The following is a 17,009-nucleotide window of genomic DNA, read 5'->3' as shown; positions in this document are numbered from 1 at the left end:
TTGGTCATAGACTGGAGTGAGGATTTTGAAAGGAGACGTACGTTGATATATGACAACGATCCGTCCTTAAGCTTTGCAATATCTGTTAATTTGAAACTTCAGAAAGATTGTCAGATCTGACAGGTTGGACCACCAGGAAGAAATATTTGAGAAACAGAAAAGGGATGAAAGGCAGCGAGAAATTCACTGGAGGGAACGATCGGACAGTCGAGACCGGCCCCGTGAGTCTTATCGAGATCCAGGAAGAGGAAGAGACATCCAACGTGATCATGAGGAGAGGAGAAGAGAAGAGGGTGAGCTGCTGTCTAATATTCTGGTTCTTTAAAGGGTGTGAAGACTCGCAAAAAGAAACGTCTAATGCCGGTAATCTGACCTAGTTTCGACTGAGGTGTAACAGAAGTGTTAAACACTACCATTGCTCCCAGAAAATACACACACAGCTTGCTACCTTCGGTAATTAGACACTAGTGTACAGTCAGTACATACAGCTGCGGTCAATACCCACATCACAGTATACAAACGATACAGCGATGGACATCTCAGGTCCAGCTAAAGATAACAATTAAGGTATCAAGTTTCATTGCTGTCAGCATTTTGTAGCGACACGAACAAAACGTCACTTGCAAGCAACAGAAAGTTAACTTTTTCAGATGGCCGCACACGGTTTGGGGCGAGTCTTCAATGCCTTTAAAGGAGCAAAACAACTAGTCATTGTAGAATCTAAACTAGCATGTCTGTGCAAGTAACCAGCTAAACAAATTAAAATAGAATGAAACATACTTACCATTGCTTTTCAAGGGCTGGACATTTATAATGTAACTAACTGTGAGAGGCAAATGATTCGTTTAGTAAACCAATAATGTTAACATGGAAATAGTTGTCATTTCTAATCATGCAGGTCCTAGACAGGTTGAAGTGTCAAGAAGAATTGTTTCCTTGGTAGATAAACGAAGCAACAATGTCAGCAAGTTGCGAGCAGATAAAGAAGGAACCTCCTCCTCCCATCAAAGAGACAGAAGCTTACTGAGGAAGGCCAAAGAAGGTGAGACATTTTCTGCTCATTGGAGACAGAAAATACCCCATTTTTTATCTCAATATGTATACTACTTATGGAAATGATTTCACAGTGCATTTCTGGTCACTGTTTTCTATTCAGCATTTGACCTGATTAACAATATCTTTTGAAAATTCATCAAGATATGCGATACATAATAGAAAATAAAAGTTACTTATTTTGATAGCAGAAATCAACCAAGAAGACCCCTTTTTGTTTCTATGTGATGGTTGTGCATGTCACTTAAAGTGCTGCTCCTCGCTATAGAATAACTCTTAAGAGGCATGTACACTACAGACATTTCTGTTACTCAGTTACAGTAAGGCCCTTTAATAAAACCTGCATGTCTTGAACATGTGTTTATCCTATATATATTCAGTATGTCACTGATATCTATATCAAATCAAACAGACATATTTATCTACAGCATCTTGTCCTAGCCCACTGCCTCAAAAATATATTGCATTGACTACTCCACTCTGGTATTTATATTATACTGTAGACTGGGGATATTTGTGTAAAGCATGGTAGCCCCATGTCTAAACAAATTTTGTTTTCTCATTGTTAGTAAAGTAATGGAACATCTTACTAGGAGCATGATATCATTGAAAGAAATGAAACAGGTAGCTAACGTAGCTTATAGTTTGGTAATAGCTTTGCAAACTTTTCGAGAGGGTGTATTAGATTGTGTGTATATCTTAACCTTAGGCCTATGCAAATCTGATTGTAGTTTAAGTATTAATTTGAGATGGAATAAAGGCCTATGCCATTGACAAGTTAAGTCATTCAGTATTCTGAGCTGGCATATTATTTTCTCAAAGGTTTGCAGATGCAGAATGTCATAAATTGTCCTCTCTTTTGATAGGATATGGTGGACTTCAAGTCGCCAATAATACATCACATTTGGAAGATGGCGTGTATCTAATATTTACCTGTAGACCCAAAGTTACAATGTTTAATATGTCAGTTTGCTGTCCTAGTAATGTCCTGTTATCTGTTTATTGCTGGAACAGTTTTGTGTGTTCCTTTTCAGTCCCTTGAAACTGGCTGAGGTTGTCATTGTTATTGCTGGCCATTTTTATGTTGCATGCATGATATGCAAGTCAAAGGTTGACTGATTTTTTTTTGGTAGATACATTTTGGAAAATGTTTTACAATATATGTATTATTATCATTTATGTGATATAAGTTCTAGGATTAGGTTGGGCTTTCCTTTAGTTATCAGAATATGTTGATAAATGTTAACTGTAATCCACAATAGAAAATATATTGCAGTCACTATTAATAATCTGTAGTTCTGATTTGTATTGATTCAAATACGAGTAGAGCTGCCATTGTCTGCTATTAGAGAATCATTGTAAGAATGCCTTGTACTGTACCAATCACAACAGGAACCGGTTAAGACATCAATTGGTCTTTTGGCCATCAGTTGCCACAGGGATGGGATCACCAATTATTTCTTATTATTAATTATTTTTTTTTTAAGGTCTTGCCAAAATAAAATTGGAATGTCTGTATTTGAGCAATTCCATGATTTTCAGTCCTCTGTTAAATGCAGTTTGAAATGTTAATATGTTTTGCCTCAGAAAATTTGAAAGAATCTGCTAAAGAAAGGGAACCAGAAAAAAAACCTGACAAAGAAAAAGAGACGATCGATGAAGAAGAGAGACCTGTCAGTGATTTTGAGTTGGAAAAAGAGAGTCATGGGCCTGAAGGAGAGCAGCAGGAGGGGGAGGAAGATGGCTCATCAGAGGAATCAGGTGACTCAGATGGATCAGGTAGGTAGAAGAAATGGCCAAGAGGATGGCAAAATGGAGTGACCACTGCATATATGACTAATAGATCAAGTAGATATTATGAGGAGGGTGAATGAATAAGAGAATGACATCACTGATTGACCATTACATAAGGGATCAATTAGATGAACAGAGAGATGAATGAGAGGGTGGTATCACTGATTGACCATTACATATGATTAAGGGATCCAGTTGATACAATATACAGAGATATGCACTGTATAGAGGGTGGTATCACTGATGACTGATAGTAATGTATGTGTTTTGTCATACTTCTAATAAAATAAAACTGTTAGCAAACTGCTTATTCACTAGAGAGCCTGTGTAGGAGAATGTGTAAAAGTAGGTTGGCCTGGGACAAAAACACGCACAGAATGTTCTGTGCGTGTTTTTGTCCTTTCTGTTACTGTTACTTGTCATTAAGCCTTTGAAGAAGATCCTGCTAGGATCGAAACGTCAGGCCAACTTACTTTTACACATTTCGTCATACTTGTTATGATCTCCATCAGATGACTCAAGTGAAGAGTCTGAATCTTCTGGTGAAGAGGAAGGAGAAGAAGACAAAGAAGCTGTAGAGAAAGAAGAGGGGGAAGCTTCTGCATCAGATGAGTCTAGTTCAGAGGAGGAGGGTTCAGAAGAGGAAAGTGAAGAGGAGAGTGCAGAAGAATCAGAGGGGTCAGAGGAGTCAGCAGAGGTGGCTACTGCTAATGGTAAAACAATAATTATCTTTTCAAATTGTTCTGTTCTAGTAAAAAATGGCAGGATCCTCATAGTAACAGCATTGTAAACATGTTAAAACTGCTAGATTTCTTTTAGAATAGGACCTGGAATATGTGAAAATTTGTATGCAGCAATATATATCAAGAAAGGCCCCATCAGATTTCCAATACAACAGATTTTTTGTCTGTTTCATAATAATTATTTCATTATATATGGGCCAAAGCCAAAACCTCCGTAAGTGCGAGGGACGGAATTTGATAAACGATGTAGTAGGTTAAATAAAGAGAGTAACATACAACATAATAAAACAATTGAAACATATTCAAAATTTAACATGTTGCCATAGCAACAAACATTAATTGGCGCGAGGGACGGAATGATAAAAACTGGGTGTGCATTCACTCCAAACATTTGACGTATTATTATCAAATTTAGGAGGAATCTATATCCAATCATACCATATATAACAAGATCAATTACTCTTCTGATATTATGTGAAATGTGTTTTAAAAATCTCATAGCTAAATTAGGTTACTCTTTAATTTCACAAAAAAAGTCAGCGCGAGGGACGGAACGCGAGGGATGGAATTGATGTCTATGTTGATTAATTAGAGAAAAAGCTGTTGTAAATTCTGTTTGTCATTGCCAAGCTCCCACAAGCAGTTGGAATATTATCACAAATTACACAATCCAATTAATGAACACACATTCAAGGAACAGATGGGGGTGGGGGTGGTGATTGGCGTGTGATGATGGGTGAAATGTAGGTAAATTGGAATCAAAATTAAAATTCATTCCATCACTCACCACTCAAATGCCTTGGTGAATAATAATTAAGGCACCTCCATCCACCACTTCCCCCAAAATGAGGAATCTTAAACCCAACACAAATACTAAATCTATTTTCCACCTTTATATTGTAGGTGAATACAACAATGTGGGACAATATATAATTTTTAAATTTGGAATACTAATTTAGTGTACAAATTCAACATTTATACTTCATACAAAGTCACCTTTTTAATTCAAATTGTCAATTCACATATTCATAAACAAAACTCTGCTTAGATTCGGATCCAAACAGCATATGAACGAGTTAAAAACTTCTTCCCCCATCATGACATTAACTCATTAAGTTGTCATTAACAAGAAAAATGAACTACTGTACACAACATACATCAATGCAATTCAATATAAATTGGAACATTAACATGTCAAACTCTTGGATATGATGTAGATTTGGAAATCAACAAACAGCTCACCAGTGTGCAAGGAATTGATATGAATGCTTACAATTCATTACACAAATAATGGTCTCTGGTTCAGCATACAGGGAGAACAGGGGCTATCTTTCCTTTCACCATATCCCTTGAATACCACAGTAGGTCTTTTGCCTCTGGCCACTTCCAATACTTCCCTGTTTTTGCCATGTCATTAACCTGTGAATTACTGACAATTATGTTTTCCACCTCACCTGGATACAACTGACCATCATATTCAACTATCACCCACTTTCCATGGTAACTGATCATTGTTAACCAGCTGACTACCAATTTGACCTTGATCCCCATTCTCCTCAACCTGACCACTGTTTTCCACTTTATTCAGATTAGGATCTGGTTCCTGATCATGGCTCACGACTTTCAACCCCATCATTAAAGTCATACAACTGCTCCCTAAGCATCTCTTCAACTGGTTCACAAAACTGACTCTGTAGGAAGAAAGTCAGTTTGCTCTTACCATTACTGCATGTACGGTCAATAAAATGGACCTTGTGTGTACCTGGTACTTCAGGTACTTTGTCTGGCATAGAAGGCATGGTAATGCCATATGCAGCTACATAGAATGTATCTGTTGCATTCACTCTATGTTAGCATATTCTGCAAACTGCTTGGCACTAGTGATGACAGTTTTACCTGCTTTGACATCACTGTACACACTTGATTTTATCTTTCCCCCCACCCCATCTACCGGGTCGGGTGAGATTTGAAATAACGCCATGTTATACGATTGTCACATGGGTACTGGGTGGCAAGGAAGGTAAAGCAATATTTTTATTTAAATTGACTAGCACAGCCGTCGGACTAAAAGTGAACCTCATCCAGATTTGGAACAAATTGTTGGACCTTTTCAATGATAGCTTTATTGCAGTGCAAGCCCAAGAACTTGTCATGTGACATGTAATCACTGATGACACAGTAGGTTTTGCACTTCACTTCCTCACCTTCAGCATACCATGCACAAACAGTGTACAATGTGAAATTCTCGTGGCCAAAGTATGCCGACTGTATTTCATTCTTTTGGGTGTAAGCATAGTTCTCGCTGAAGTCCACTTGGATGATAGCACTGTTTGTTCCTGGAAGTGCCTTCTTCAACTTTGCAAGTTCAGCATACTGTCGAAATCTGCTATAGTTGTGTCGTTGAAATTTACGCGTATGTTCTGCCAACTATTTCTATTTGCAACAGATTAGGACTACAGACTTGTAGCACCAAACTGTAACAAAATTCCGTCCCTCGCACTGAATTCCGTCCCTCGCGAAAATGTTGATTACCCATAATGCACCATTCATATTTTTGTTCAGTTTCTTTCATCACTACAGATGTTCAAGTCACTGATAGTTGATACTTTGCAGATTTTTATGCATACTGTACTATTTCCTCTCTCGAAAAAAAGAAAAATTGTGTCAAAAAATGCGAGGGACGGAATTTTGAACCGTTTTTTCCTATTTTTCTTCATTTTTATTCAAAAAAAATTCGAAACTTTTCCAATTAATAATTTGCACTAGAGACGAACATCAAATTACAGAAAACCAAATTTACCTCACCCATCCTAATTTTCAGCTAGGTCAATTTGACTAAATTCCGTCCCTCGCACCTAGTGCGCATCTTTTTAGATTTCAACCACCTCTATATCACTGATAACGAAATTTTTTGGATTTTTTTTTTTTAATTCTTAAGTGTCAATTAGTACTGCAATGAGCCCAAAATAAATTTCTCCCAGAGAAGTAACTTTACTTTTGGGATTTGAGGATGACCAATATTGGCTTTGGCCCATATATTGTTCTTTTATCAGAACTTTCTGGCTTTTTTTCAGGATCTGTGCGATATAAGACTATTGGACACTGTTCACATGTGTAGTCTGCATAATTGTACATTTAGAAGTTTTTGTACAATGAGTTGAGGCAAAACAGTTTTTTGTGATTGGTGATAGAGTTTCTTTAGGCCTTTTCTTTGTAGATCTTTTTCTGTATGAAGTAAATAGATTATGTCAAGAACCAACACATAATTAGATCTTGATAGTTCATTTTCTTGTAATGAATATATAATAACCAAAGTTCTTGTTTATTATGTCTTAAAGACTTAGCTAACTTTTTCAGCAGTTGGTACATTATTTTGTAGATATGCTCCGAAGCAAGAAGATGTTATCAGCCAGTAATGAACCTGATGATAGGAAGACAATAAACAAGTTTAAATCTCGAAAACATTGTTAGGTTGAATTACATCTCAGGAAAACAACAATTTTACTTCTGTAAAGTGTGAGCTACTTTTGCTGTGAGTGTTGTAGGTCTAGTATAAACAGGCACACTGAAGAAAAATTGAAAGGAAGTTTGAAATTAAACAATATTGAAAATGTGTTGGTAATAGTTATGAATGTTGGAAAAATCAAGATCGTGGTACATATTGTCTCTGATTCTTTTACCATCAGATGCAAGTGCGTCAAAATTTGATGGGTCGCCGAAGAAGGATGATAAAGAAGAAGTTGAAGAAAAAGAAGAAATGGAAGAAGAAGAAGAGAAGTTTCTTCCAGCATCTCCAGACCATTCACCAATAGAGCTGAAGGAAACACTGCCAGCATACTACCCAGCTCTGGCTGGATGCAGAAATGTGGAAGAGTTTGAGCACCTGAACAAAATAGAGGAAGGAACATATGGAGTGGTGTACAGGGCCAGAGAAAAGAGAAATGGTGAGTAGTACTACAAGGCTACTTGGTCAAGAGACTTATAGGACCAGGACCATTCATTGTTAAATGTTTGGCATTAAAACTGGAAGGTGAAACTGCCACGATTTGCGATGAGTGATGTCATGGGCTGCGATGAGTGATGCCACGAGTTGCAATGAGTGATTCTGTGAGTTGCGATGAATGATGCCGTGAATTGCTGTGATTGATGCCACGAGTTGCGATGAGTGATGCCACAAGTTGCGATGAGCGATGTCATGAGTTGCGATGAGTGATGTCATGATTTGCTCTGAGTGATACCACAAGTTGCAATGAGTGATGCCATGAGTTGCGATGAATGATGCCGCGAATTGCTGTGATTGATGCCACGAGTTGTGATGAGTAATGTCATGAGTTGGGATGAGTGATGCCATGAGTCGCAATGAGTGATGCCACGAGTTGCTCTGAGTGATGTCATGAGTTACCATGAGTGATGCCACAAGTTGTGATTTGTGATGCTACAAGTTACGATGAGTGATCCCGTGAGTTGCGATGAGTGATGCCATGAGTTGCTCAAAGTGAGAGGTCAATTTGATCTAGACAATGTTGAATCATATATGATATTTGTTTGATAGCCCTCTGTTAGAGGATGTATCTTTTTTCCCTTTTATTTATGAGAACAGACAATGTTACACCAGAATTTGGCAGTTGTCTATGCTACTCATATTCATTCCACTGAGTTAAGAAAAGTCATGAGTTGATAATATTTAACATATTTCTTCATCTGTAGATGAAATTGTTGCCCTGAAACGGTTAAAAATGGAAAAGGAGAAAGAAGGTTTCCCGATAACTTCACTGCGAGAAATAAATACTTTGCTGAAAGCTCAGCATGTCAACATTGTCACAGTCAGAGTAAGTATTGTTAGCTGCTACTGTATTAATGCATAGCTGAGTTAAATAAACCATGACTCTTGCAGGAGGATAGCTGCTACTGTATTAATGCATAGCTGAGTTAAATAAACCATGACTCTTGCAGGAGGATAGCTGCTACTGTATTAATGCATAGCTGAGTTAAATAAACCATGACTCATGCAGGAGGATAGCTGCTACTGTATTAATGCATAGCTGAGTTAAATAAACCATGACTCTTGCAGGAGGATAGCTGCTACTGTATTAATGCATAGCTGAGTTGAATAAACCATGACTCTTGCAGGAGGATAGCTGCTACTGAAGTAATGCAAAGCTGAGTTAAATAAACCATGACTCTTGCAGGAGGATAGCTGCTACTGTATTAATGCATAGCTGAGTTGAATAAACCATGACTCTTGCAGGAGGATAGCTGCTACTGAATTAATGCATAGCTGAGTTAAATAAACCATGACTCTTGCAGGATGATAGCTGCTACTGTATTAATGCATAGCTGAGTTGAATAAACCATGACTCTTGCAGGAGGATAGCTGCTACTGTATTAATGCATAGCTGAGTTGAATAAACCATGACTCTTGCAGGAGGATAGCTGCCACTGTTTTGATGTATAGCTGAGTTTAATAAACCATGACTCTTGCAGGAGGATAGCTGCTACTGTGTTCATGTATAGCTGAGTTTAATAAACTATGACTGTTGCAGGAGGATAGCTGCTACTGTATTAATGCATAGCTGAGTTGAATAAACCATGACTCTTGCAGGAGGATAGCTGCTACTGTATTAATGCATAGCTGAGTTTAATAAACCATGACTCTTGCAGTAGGATAGCTGCTACTGTATTAAGGCATAGCTGAGTTGAATAAACCTTGACTCTTGCAGGAGGATAGCTGCTACTGTATTAATGCATAGCTGAGTTTAATAAACCATGACTCTTGAAGGAGGATAGCTGCTACTGTATTAATGCATAGCTGAGATTAATAAACCATGACTCTTGCAGGAGGATAGCTGCTACTGAATTAATGCGTAGCTGAATTAAAAAAATAAACCATGACTCTTGCAGGAGGATAGCTGCTACTGTATTAATGCATAGCTGAGTTGAATAAACCATGACTCTTGCAGGAGGATAGCTGCTACTGTATTTATGCATAGCTGAGTTAAATAAACCATGACTAAGGTAGGATGATAGCTGCTACTGTATTAATGCATAGCTGAGTTGAATAAACCATGACTCTTGCAGGAGGATAGCTGCTACTGTATTAATGCATAGCTGAGTTAAATAAACCATGACTCTTGCAGGAGGATAGCTGCTACTGTATTAATGCATAGCTGAGTTGAATAAACCATGACTAAGGTAGGATGATAGCTGCTACTGTATTTATGCATAGCTGAGTTAAATAAACCATGACAAAGGTAGGATGATAGCTGCTACTGTATTAATGCATAGCTGAGTTTAATAAACCATGACTCTTGCAGGAGGATAGCTGCTACTGTATTAATGCATAGCTGAGATTAATAAACCATGACTCTTGCAGAAGGATAGCTGCTACTGTATTAATGCATAGCTGAGTTGAATACCATGACTCTTGCAGGAGGATAGCTGCTACTGTATTATGCATAGCTGAGTTAAATAAACCATGACTAAGGTAGGATGATAGCTGCTACTGTATTAATGCATAGCTGAGTTTAATAAACCATGACTCTTGCAGGAGGATAGCTGCTACTGTATTAATGCATAGCTGAGATTAATAAACCATGACTCTTGCAGAAGGATAGCTGCTACTGTATTAATGCATAGCTGAGTTGAATACCATGACTCTTGCAGGAGGATAGCTGCTACTGTATTAATGCATAGCTGAGTTGAATAAACCATGACTCATGCAGGAGGATAGCTGCTACTGTATTAATGCATAGCTGAGTTAAATAAAGCATGACTCTTGCAGGAGGATTTGGCAAATGCTGTGGCACACCTTTTACAGCAGGGATTGATTGATGGTGTTGTCATGCTGTTCTATAATTTGGTTTTAAGATAGTTTGCTCGTTGTGGTGCTATGATTTCATAGAATAGATCTAGGTCTGGGTAGGATTGGGTGGGTCGTATTTTCTACTCTCAGACTGCTAGCATGAGACATTCCTCTCTGTCTGTAACTTGTAATTGGCTGCCTAGGGTAAGGGTTTATTTCTCCCATAGTTGTTTAGCAGTTTGATTACTTGTTTTAGCAGGTTGTATTTGTGTGTATATTGATAACACTGTGATATCCCTATCATTCTCTATTTGCTGGAAGCTTACATTGCTTTGGTGTATTTACAGTACTTTGGTCCGGGACTGGTTCAGAGAATTTTTCTTTGCTCTTGTCTGCATCATTACCTGTATGTAAAATGTCACTGCCCTGAGTACAATATTTACCAAACAATTGGCAAATAGGCTTTAAAATTGCTGCAAAGGCAGGACTAATATATGCTATTAATAAAATTACAAAGCTGAATTCATGGCAATGAATGGGGCAGCACAGAAAAGCATACCATTTAAAGTGAACTCAGTTTGTTGTTTTGATTGATTGATTTCATTTTTGGCTGTTATTCATCATTGTATCAACTCACTCACAATATGACAACAGGGAACAACATGTTGTGTTTTACATGTTATATTTGCAGGAAATAGTAGTCGGCAGTAACATGGATAAGATCTACATAGTGATGGACTATGTTGAACATGACCTCAAGAGCCTGATGGAAACCATGAAACAACCATTCACAATAGGTTAGTATATCTCTCTGTGTATTTATCACATGTTACACTGTATTTATTGTGATCAATGACTAGCAACCGTGGCCTCACTAGACAACCAACTAGTATTGCATATTAGTAACTTGTTCATTAATTTGATTTGGTTCACTGATCAGTTTTCATTTAAATATTGGAACAGTTTATACTTGTTTAAAATTTCTCAGTTGCTTCTTGCATGGGATTTAAATCAATACAAGAAATCATCCATATCACAACAATTTATGATATAAAATGGAACCATTAATGACTCACATTTGTTTGGTGAAAAGCAAAAAATTTTAGTTTGATGAAATGCTGTCCATTTTTTGAGTAACACCTGACACGTTTGGTAAAACAGGATGAAATTGGTGATCGAAGAAAGAGAGCTGCTTTAAGATTTTTGAAGAAACATTGCCTTAGCATGAAGGTCAGTGACAACATATTTAGTTAGATTTAAGATCTCAGCTTTCTTATGTCACAAGGATAACAAGAAAAACATTTCATTTCATGGAAACTTATTTGACATTTTCTTCATTCTTGTTGATAAGGTGAAACCAAGTGTTTAGTGCAACAGTTGCTGCGAGGAGTCAATCACTTGCATGAAAATTGGATATTACATCGTGACCTGAAGACATCCAACCTCCTCCTCAGCCACAAAGGAATATTGAAGATTGGTGACTTTGGGTTGGCCAGGGAGTATGGTTCACCATTGAAACAATACACTCCAATAGTAGTTACACTATGGTATAGAGCTCCTGAACTACTATTAGCAATAAAGGTGAGCACAATACACCCCAATAGTAGTTACCCTATGGTATAGAGCTCCTGAACTACTATTAGTAATAAAGGTGAGCACAATACACCCCAATAGTAGTTACTCTATGGTATAGAGCTCCTGAACTACTGTTAGCGATAAAGGTGAGCTCAATACACCCCAATAGTAGTTACCCTATGGTATAGAGCTCCTGAACTACTTTTAGCAATAGAGGTGAGCCCAATACACCCCAATAGTAGTTACCCTATGGTATAGAGCTCCTGAACTACTATTAGCAATAAAGGTGAGCACAATACACCCAATAGTAGTTACCTATGGTATAGAGCTCCTGAACTACTATTAGCAATAAAGGTGGGCACAATACACCCCAATAGTAGTTACTCTATGGTATAGAGCTCCTGAACTATTAGCAATAAAGGTGAGCACAATACACCCCAATAGTAGTTACCCTATGGTATATAGCTCCTGAACTACTATTAGCAATAAAGGTGAGCACAATACACCCCAATAGTAGTTACCCTATGGTATAGAGCTCCTGAACTACTTTTAGCAATAGAGGTGAGCCCAATACACCCCAATAGTAGTTACTCTATGGTATAGAGCTCCTGAACTACTATTAGCTATAAAGGTGAGCACAATACACCCCAATAGTAGTTTCCCTATGGTATAGAGCTCCTGAACTACTATTAGCGATAAAGGTGAGCACAATACACCCCAATGGTAGTTACCCTATGGTATATAGCTCTTGAACTACTATTAGCGATAAAGGTGAGCTGTTTATTTCAATATATCTCATTAGCTATTGGTTATTTGTTACTAGTAGGATATTGTCCTTCAAGATTAATCAGTATCAGTGAAAGATATTTTCACAAAATAAGGTATCAGTCCGTTAACTCCAAATGATGTGCCCTCCATATCAAAATTAGCTTCTGATGCCACTGAGCTTTGGATATGTTTGTGAACGTGTAACTACTGCTGTTATGGTACAGAATGAATTAAAAATAATTTTCATTGTGCAAACAAGATAGTCTTGATAAATAATCTGTAGCATGTAGAAGGACTTGAATAAATGTTTGTCGGAGTTGATAGAAATTTAGAGTAGTCTTGAGTAAGCATACCCATCACCAGTGTAATGTAGAGTAGTCTTGAGTAAGCATACTCATTACCAGTGTAATGAAGAATAGTCTTGAGTAAGCATACCCATCACCAGTGTAATGTAGAGTAGTCTTGAGTAAGCGTACCCATCACCAGTGTAATGTAGAGTAGTCTTGAGTAAGCGTACCCATCACCAGTGTAATGTAGAATAGTCTTGAGTAAGCGTACCCATCACCAGTGTGATGTAGAGTAGTCTTGAGTAAGCGTACCCATCACCAGTGTGATGTAGAGTAGTCTTGAGTAAGCGTACCCATCACCAGTGTGATGTAGAGTAGTCTTGAGTAAGCGTACCCATCACCAGTGTGATGTAGAGTAGTCTTGAGTAAGCGTACCCATCACCAGTGTGATGTAGAGTAGTCTTGAGTAAGCGTACCCATCACCAGTGTGATGTAGAGTAGTCTTGAGTAAGCGTACCCATCACCAGTGTGATGTAGAGTAGTCTTGAGTAAGCGTACCCATCACCAGTGTGATGTAGAGTAGTCTTGAGTAAGCGTACCCATCACCAGTGTGATGTAGAGTAGTCTTGAGTAAGCGTACCCATCACCAGTGTGATGTAGAGTGTCTTGAGTAAGCGTACCCATCACCAGTGTGATGTAGAGTAGTCTTGAGTAAGCGTACCCATCACCAGTGTGATGTAGAGTAGTCCTGAGTAAGCGTACCCATCACCAGTGTGATGTAGAGTAGTCTTGAGTAAGCGTACCCATCACCAGTGTGATGTAGAGTAGTCTTGAGTAAGCGTACCCATCACCAGTGTGATGTAGAGTAGTCTTGAGTAAGCGTACCCATCACCAGTGTGATGTAGAGTAGTCTTGAGTAAGCGTACCAATTACCAGTGTGATGTAGAGTAGTCTTGAGTAAGCGTACCAATTACCAGTGTGATGTAGAGTAGTCTTGAGTAAGCGTACCCATTACCAGTGTGATGTAGAGTAGTCTTGAGTAAGCGTACCCATTACCAGTGTGATGTAGAGTAGTCTTGAGTAAGCGTACCCATTACCAGTGTAATGTAGAGTAGTCTTGAGTAAGCATACCCATTACCAGTGTAATGTAGAGTAGTCTTGAGTAAGCATACCCATTACCAGTGTAATGTAGATCATTGATGCAGAGAAACATTCATGAGTAATCTGATAAACCAAAGAATGTCAGAAGAAGTGTCTTTAATAATGTTTCATTTGGAAGATTAAAATGGTGTTATTGTTTTGTGACCTTTTCCTCAACAGGAATATTCTGTCAAGATTGACATGTGGTCTGTGGGATGTATATTTGCTGAGTTCCTGACTATGAAACCTCTCTTCCCTGGCAGATCTGAAATTGATCAACTCAACAGGATCTTTAAAGTATGGAGCATTCTTTACTTACTCTACTCACCTTATCTGCCCCTTTCTCTCCAGGGCTCTATCACTTTCTCATTGGTTTCGATGATAATCATAACCTTTGTAGTCATGCAGACGGATGAGTATGTGTGTGTGACGCCTTGCTTGTAAACACGATATCTCAAGTAGGGATTCTTGGACCAACCTCACATTTAATGTGTAGGGATACCACATTGATTAGAAGAACCTTGTTGTTTTTAGAGGAGGTGAAAGGTCATTTGGGGTCACCAGGGGTCAAATTGTGAAAACCTTGTAAACATGATATCTCAAGAAGGGAAGCTTGGACCAATCTCATATTTAGAATGTAGTTGTGACATGTTATGTACAAGAAGCCTATTGTTTTTTGTGGAAGTCAAAGGTCATTTGGAGTCACCAGGGGTCAAATTGTTTAAAAGTTGTTTTATAATCTACCAAATCTCCCACCAACCAGCCTACCAGATAAAATGTTTGTTATGCCTCATTAGAATAGGAGAGGCTGTTGGCAATTGGAAATTAGCTTAAGGGCATCCATAGATATGAATCAAGAAGTCTCCACCAAATCTCCATTGACTTATATGTGTCGTTATCTACATCTCTGCAAACATGCCTCTATACAAAGGTGTGCAATGAAACGTTGTACTGTTTGTACATGCTGAATGTATTGAACGATATCATTGTGATGAAGGTATTTTATCTTTACTTCCTTTGTTGAAGTTTTCCATCATCTTTTGCAATTGTCAAGATTCAGTGCTAAATAAAATCTTCATGTTTGGATGTAGTAACAAACCAGACGCTGTTAACAAAAATTAACTGTCGCCAAGTTAGATGTTTAAGAGGCAAACCAGACGCAAATTCTTGGGGACCAAAGGGTTAAATTCGCACATGTACCACATTGAGTAGAAGAAGCCTTTTGTCTTTGGTAGAGATCAATCTGTATGCTTAATACAAGAAAAGTTTTTATCTCGGTCATCAGCTGCCAATGTGAAGATTGTTTGTCATATCTCAATTCTTTTTGCTGTACTACTTAGATTGAAGTATGTTGTTCATCCTGGCTATATACTCTACAGCCTAGTGTGTCACAATCATATAAGATTATTCATGTAGCATCATCGAAACCATACTGCAGTTTTGCTGTCTGGTTAAAATTGTCTGTTCTTTTTTCTGTTTTGATCTCTTGAAGTAACCCAAGTGTTAGCATGATAGTACAGTGTGTGCAATCATATCATCTTAAGTAGATTATTCTACTAACAAAGATGGGAGGCTTACTATGGCTCAAACAATGTATTAATAAATTCTTCTTAGCCCAGTGATTACATATCTATTACTTTACTAATTTGTGGTATGCTTCCAGCCTGTTAAACTTTTCTGTACATCTTGGTCTTTATTGTAGGAGCTTGGTACACCCAGTGAGAAAATTTGGCCAGGATACAATGAACTCCCTGCTGTGAAGAAGATGAGCTTTACAGAGTACCCTTACAACAATTTAAGAAACCGATTTGGAACATATCTGACTGACCTGGGCTTTGATTTGTTAAATAGGTGAGTCTTATTCTGCTTACACACAGAATTACTGGTATGGCTCCAAAGATTGCTTTGCCTCCGATTAAGGCAATATTTTATTGTGCATTAAACTTGACTGTATTTGTATAGGCATATGTCTACTGTTCTAACCAAAAGAATGTTGATCTATGAGTAAATGTAAAGTTTTGTAGCTCACATGTGCATATGTGTACAAGCCTAGGAGTCAACCAACATTTGTTGTGTAGTAAAATTTCTGGGAATACATCAAGACAGTGACAGAAAGAAATACATTTCAATATGTTTAAGCAGGCCATGTCCTCTAAACTTGGTATGGTATGTTCTCCATCATGATATTAGAATCCTAGTAGACTAAAATGCAATAATAATACAGTACACCATTAAGGACAAAGAAATTATAAATTTCAATAATATTCTGTATTCTAAATGACAACAATTGGTTAAAATAAGTGAGGAGTTAAGTACAATTCAGCCATGATATTGCAATAGTTACGTTATCTCTTAATTCTTATCTAACAAAGATTACAAAAGGCTGTGTATTCCTAACAGTTCAACATGTTTGAAAGACATCAATGTTCTTTGTAGTATTATCTTATGAATGAGTAGAAAACTGTCATGTTGTAAGAAAATCATCCAATCCTGAATCCTGTTTTTGAGGCTGATGCCACTTAATTGTAACAATGCATTTTATAATTAATCATTTGAGTTGTCCATCTCAGGTTTTTGACATACAATCCAGCCAAGAGGATATCAGCAGAAGATGCATTAAAACAGGAGTATTTCAAGGAATCTCCTCAACCAATAGATGAGTCCATGTTTCCAACATGGCCAGCAAAGAGTGAACAGTCAAGGACAGCTAAAAGGAGCCCTAAGGCTCCAGAGGGTGGAATGCAGTTTAATAAACTGGTAAGTAATGACCAAATAAAAGAGCATATCCATCATTCTAATAGTCAGTTACAGACAAAATGTCTAGTAGCCACTTTGTAACCTGCACAG

The 17,009-nt window shown here is 37.8% G+C and overlaps 1 protein-coding gene across 4 annotated transcripts in view; it reads left to right on the top strand.

Moving 5' to 3' along the window:
* Nucleotides 1-17,009, top strand: part of LOC139975736 (uncharacterized) — a 34,471-nt gene that overhangs the window by 16,034 nt on the left and 1,428 nt on the right. For 3 of the 4 annotated variants that reach the window (XM_071983851.1, XM_071983849.1, XM_071983850.1), the window contains 11 exons: nucleotides 103-293; nucleotides 878-1,042; nucleotides 2,641-2,832; nucleotides 3,360-3,560; nucleotides 7,277-7,534; nucleotides 8,298-8,419; nucleotides 11,084-11,189; nucleotides 11,744-11,973; nucleotides 14,343-14,459; nucleotides 15,865-16,013; nucleotides 16,733-16,919. In XM_071983851.1, coding sequence (XP_071839952.1) covers nucleotides 103-293; nucleotides 878-1,042; nucleotides 2,641-2,832; nucleotides 3,360-3,560; nucleotides 7,277-7,534; nucleotides 8,298-8,419; nucleotides 11,084-11,189; nucleotides 11,744-11,973; nucleotides 14,343-14,459; nucleotides 15,865-16,013; nucleotides 16,733-16,919 — 1,918 coding nt within the window. The remainder of the gene's footprint in view (nucleotides 1-102; nucleotides 294-877; nucleotides 1,043-2,640; nucleotides 2,833-3,359; nucleotides 3,561-7,276; nucleotides 7,535-8,297; nucleotides 8,420-11,083; nucleotides 11,190-11,743; nucleotides 11,974-14,342; nucleotides 14,460-15,864; nucleotides 16,014-16,732; nucleotides 16,920-17,009) is intronic. The other variant, XM_071983853.1, reaches the window with a different exon arrangement.

This window comes from Apostichopus japonicus, chromosome 11 (genome assembly GCF_037975245.1).
Source record: "Apostichopus japonicus isolate 1M-3 chromosome 11, ASM3797524v1, whole genome shotgun sequence".
Classification (NCBI taxonomy): domain Eukaryota; kingdom Metazoa; phylum Echinodermata; class Holothuroidea; order Aspidochirotida; family Stichopodidae; genus Apostichopus; species Apostichopus japonicus.
This window is presented reverse-complemented; position numbering and strand designations above follow the sequence as displayed.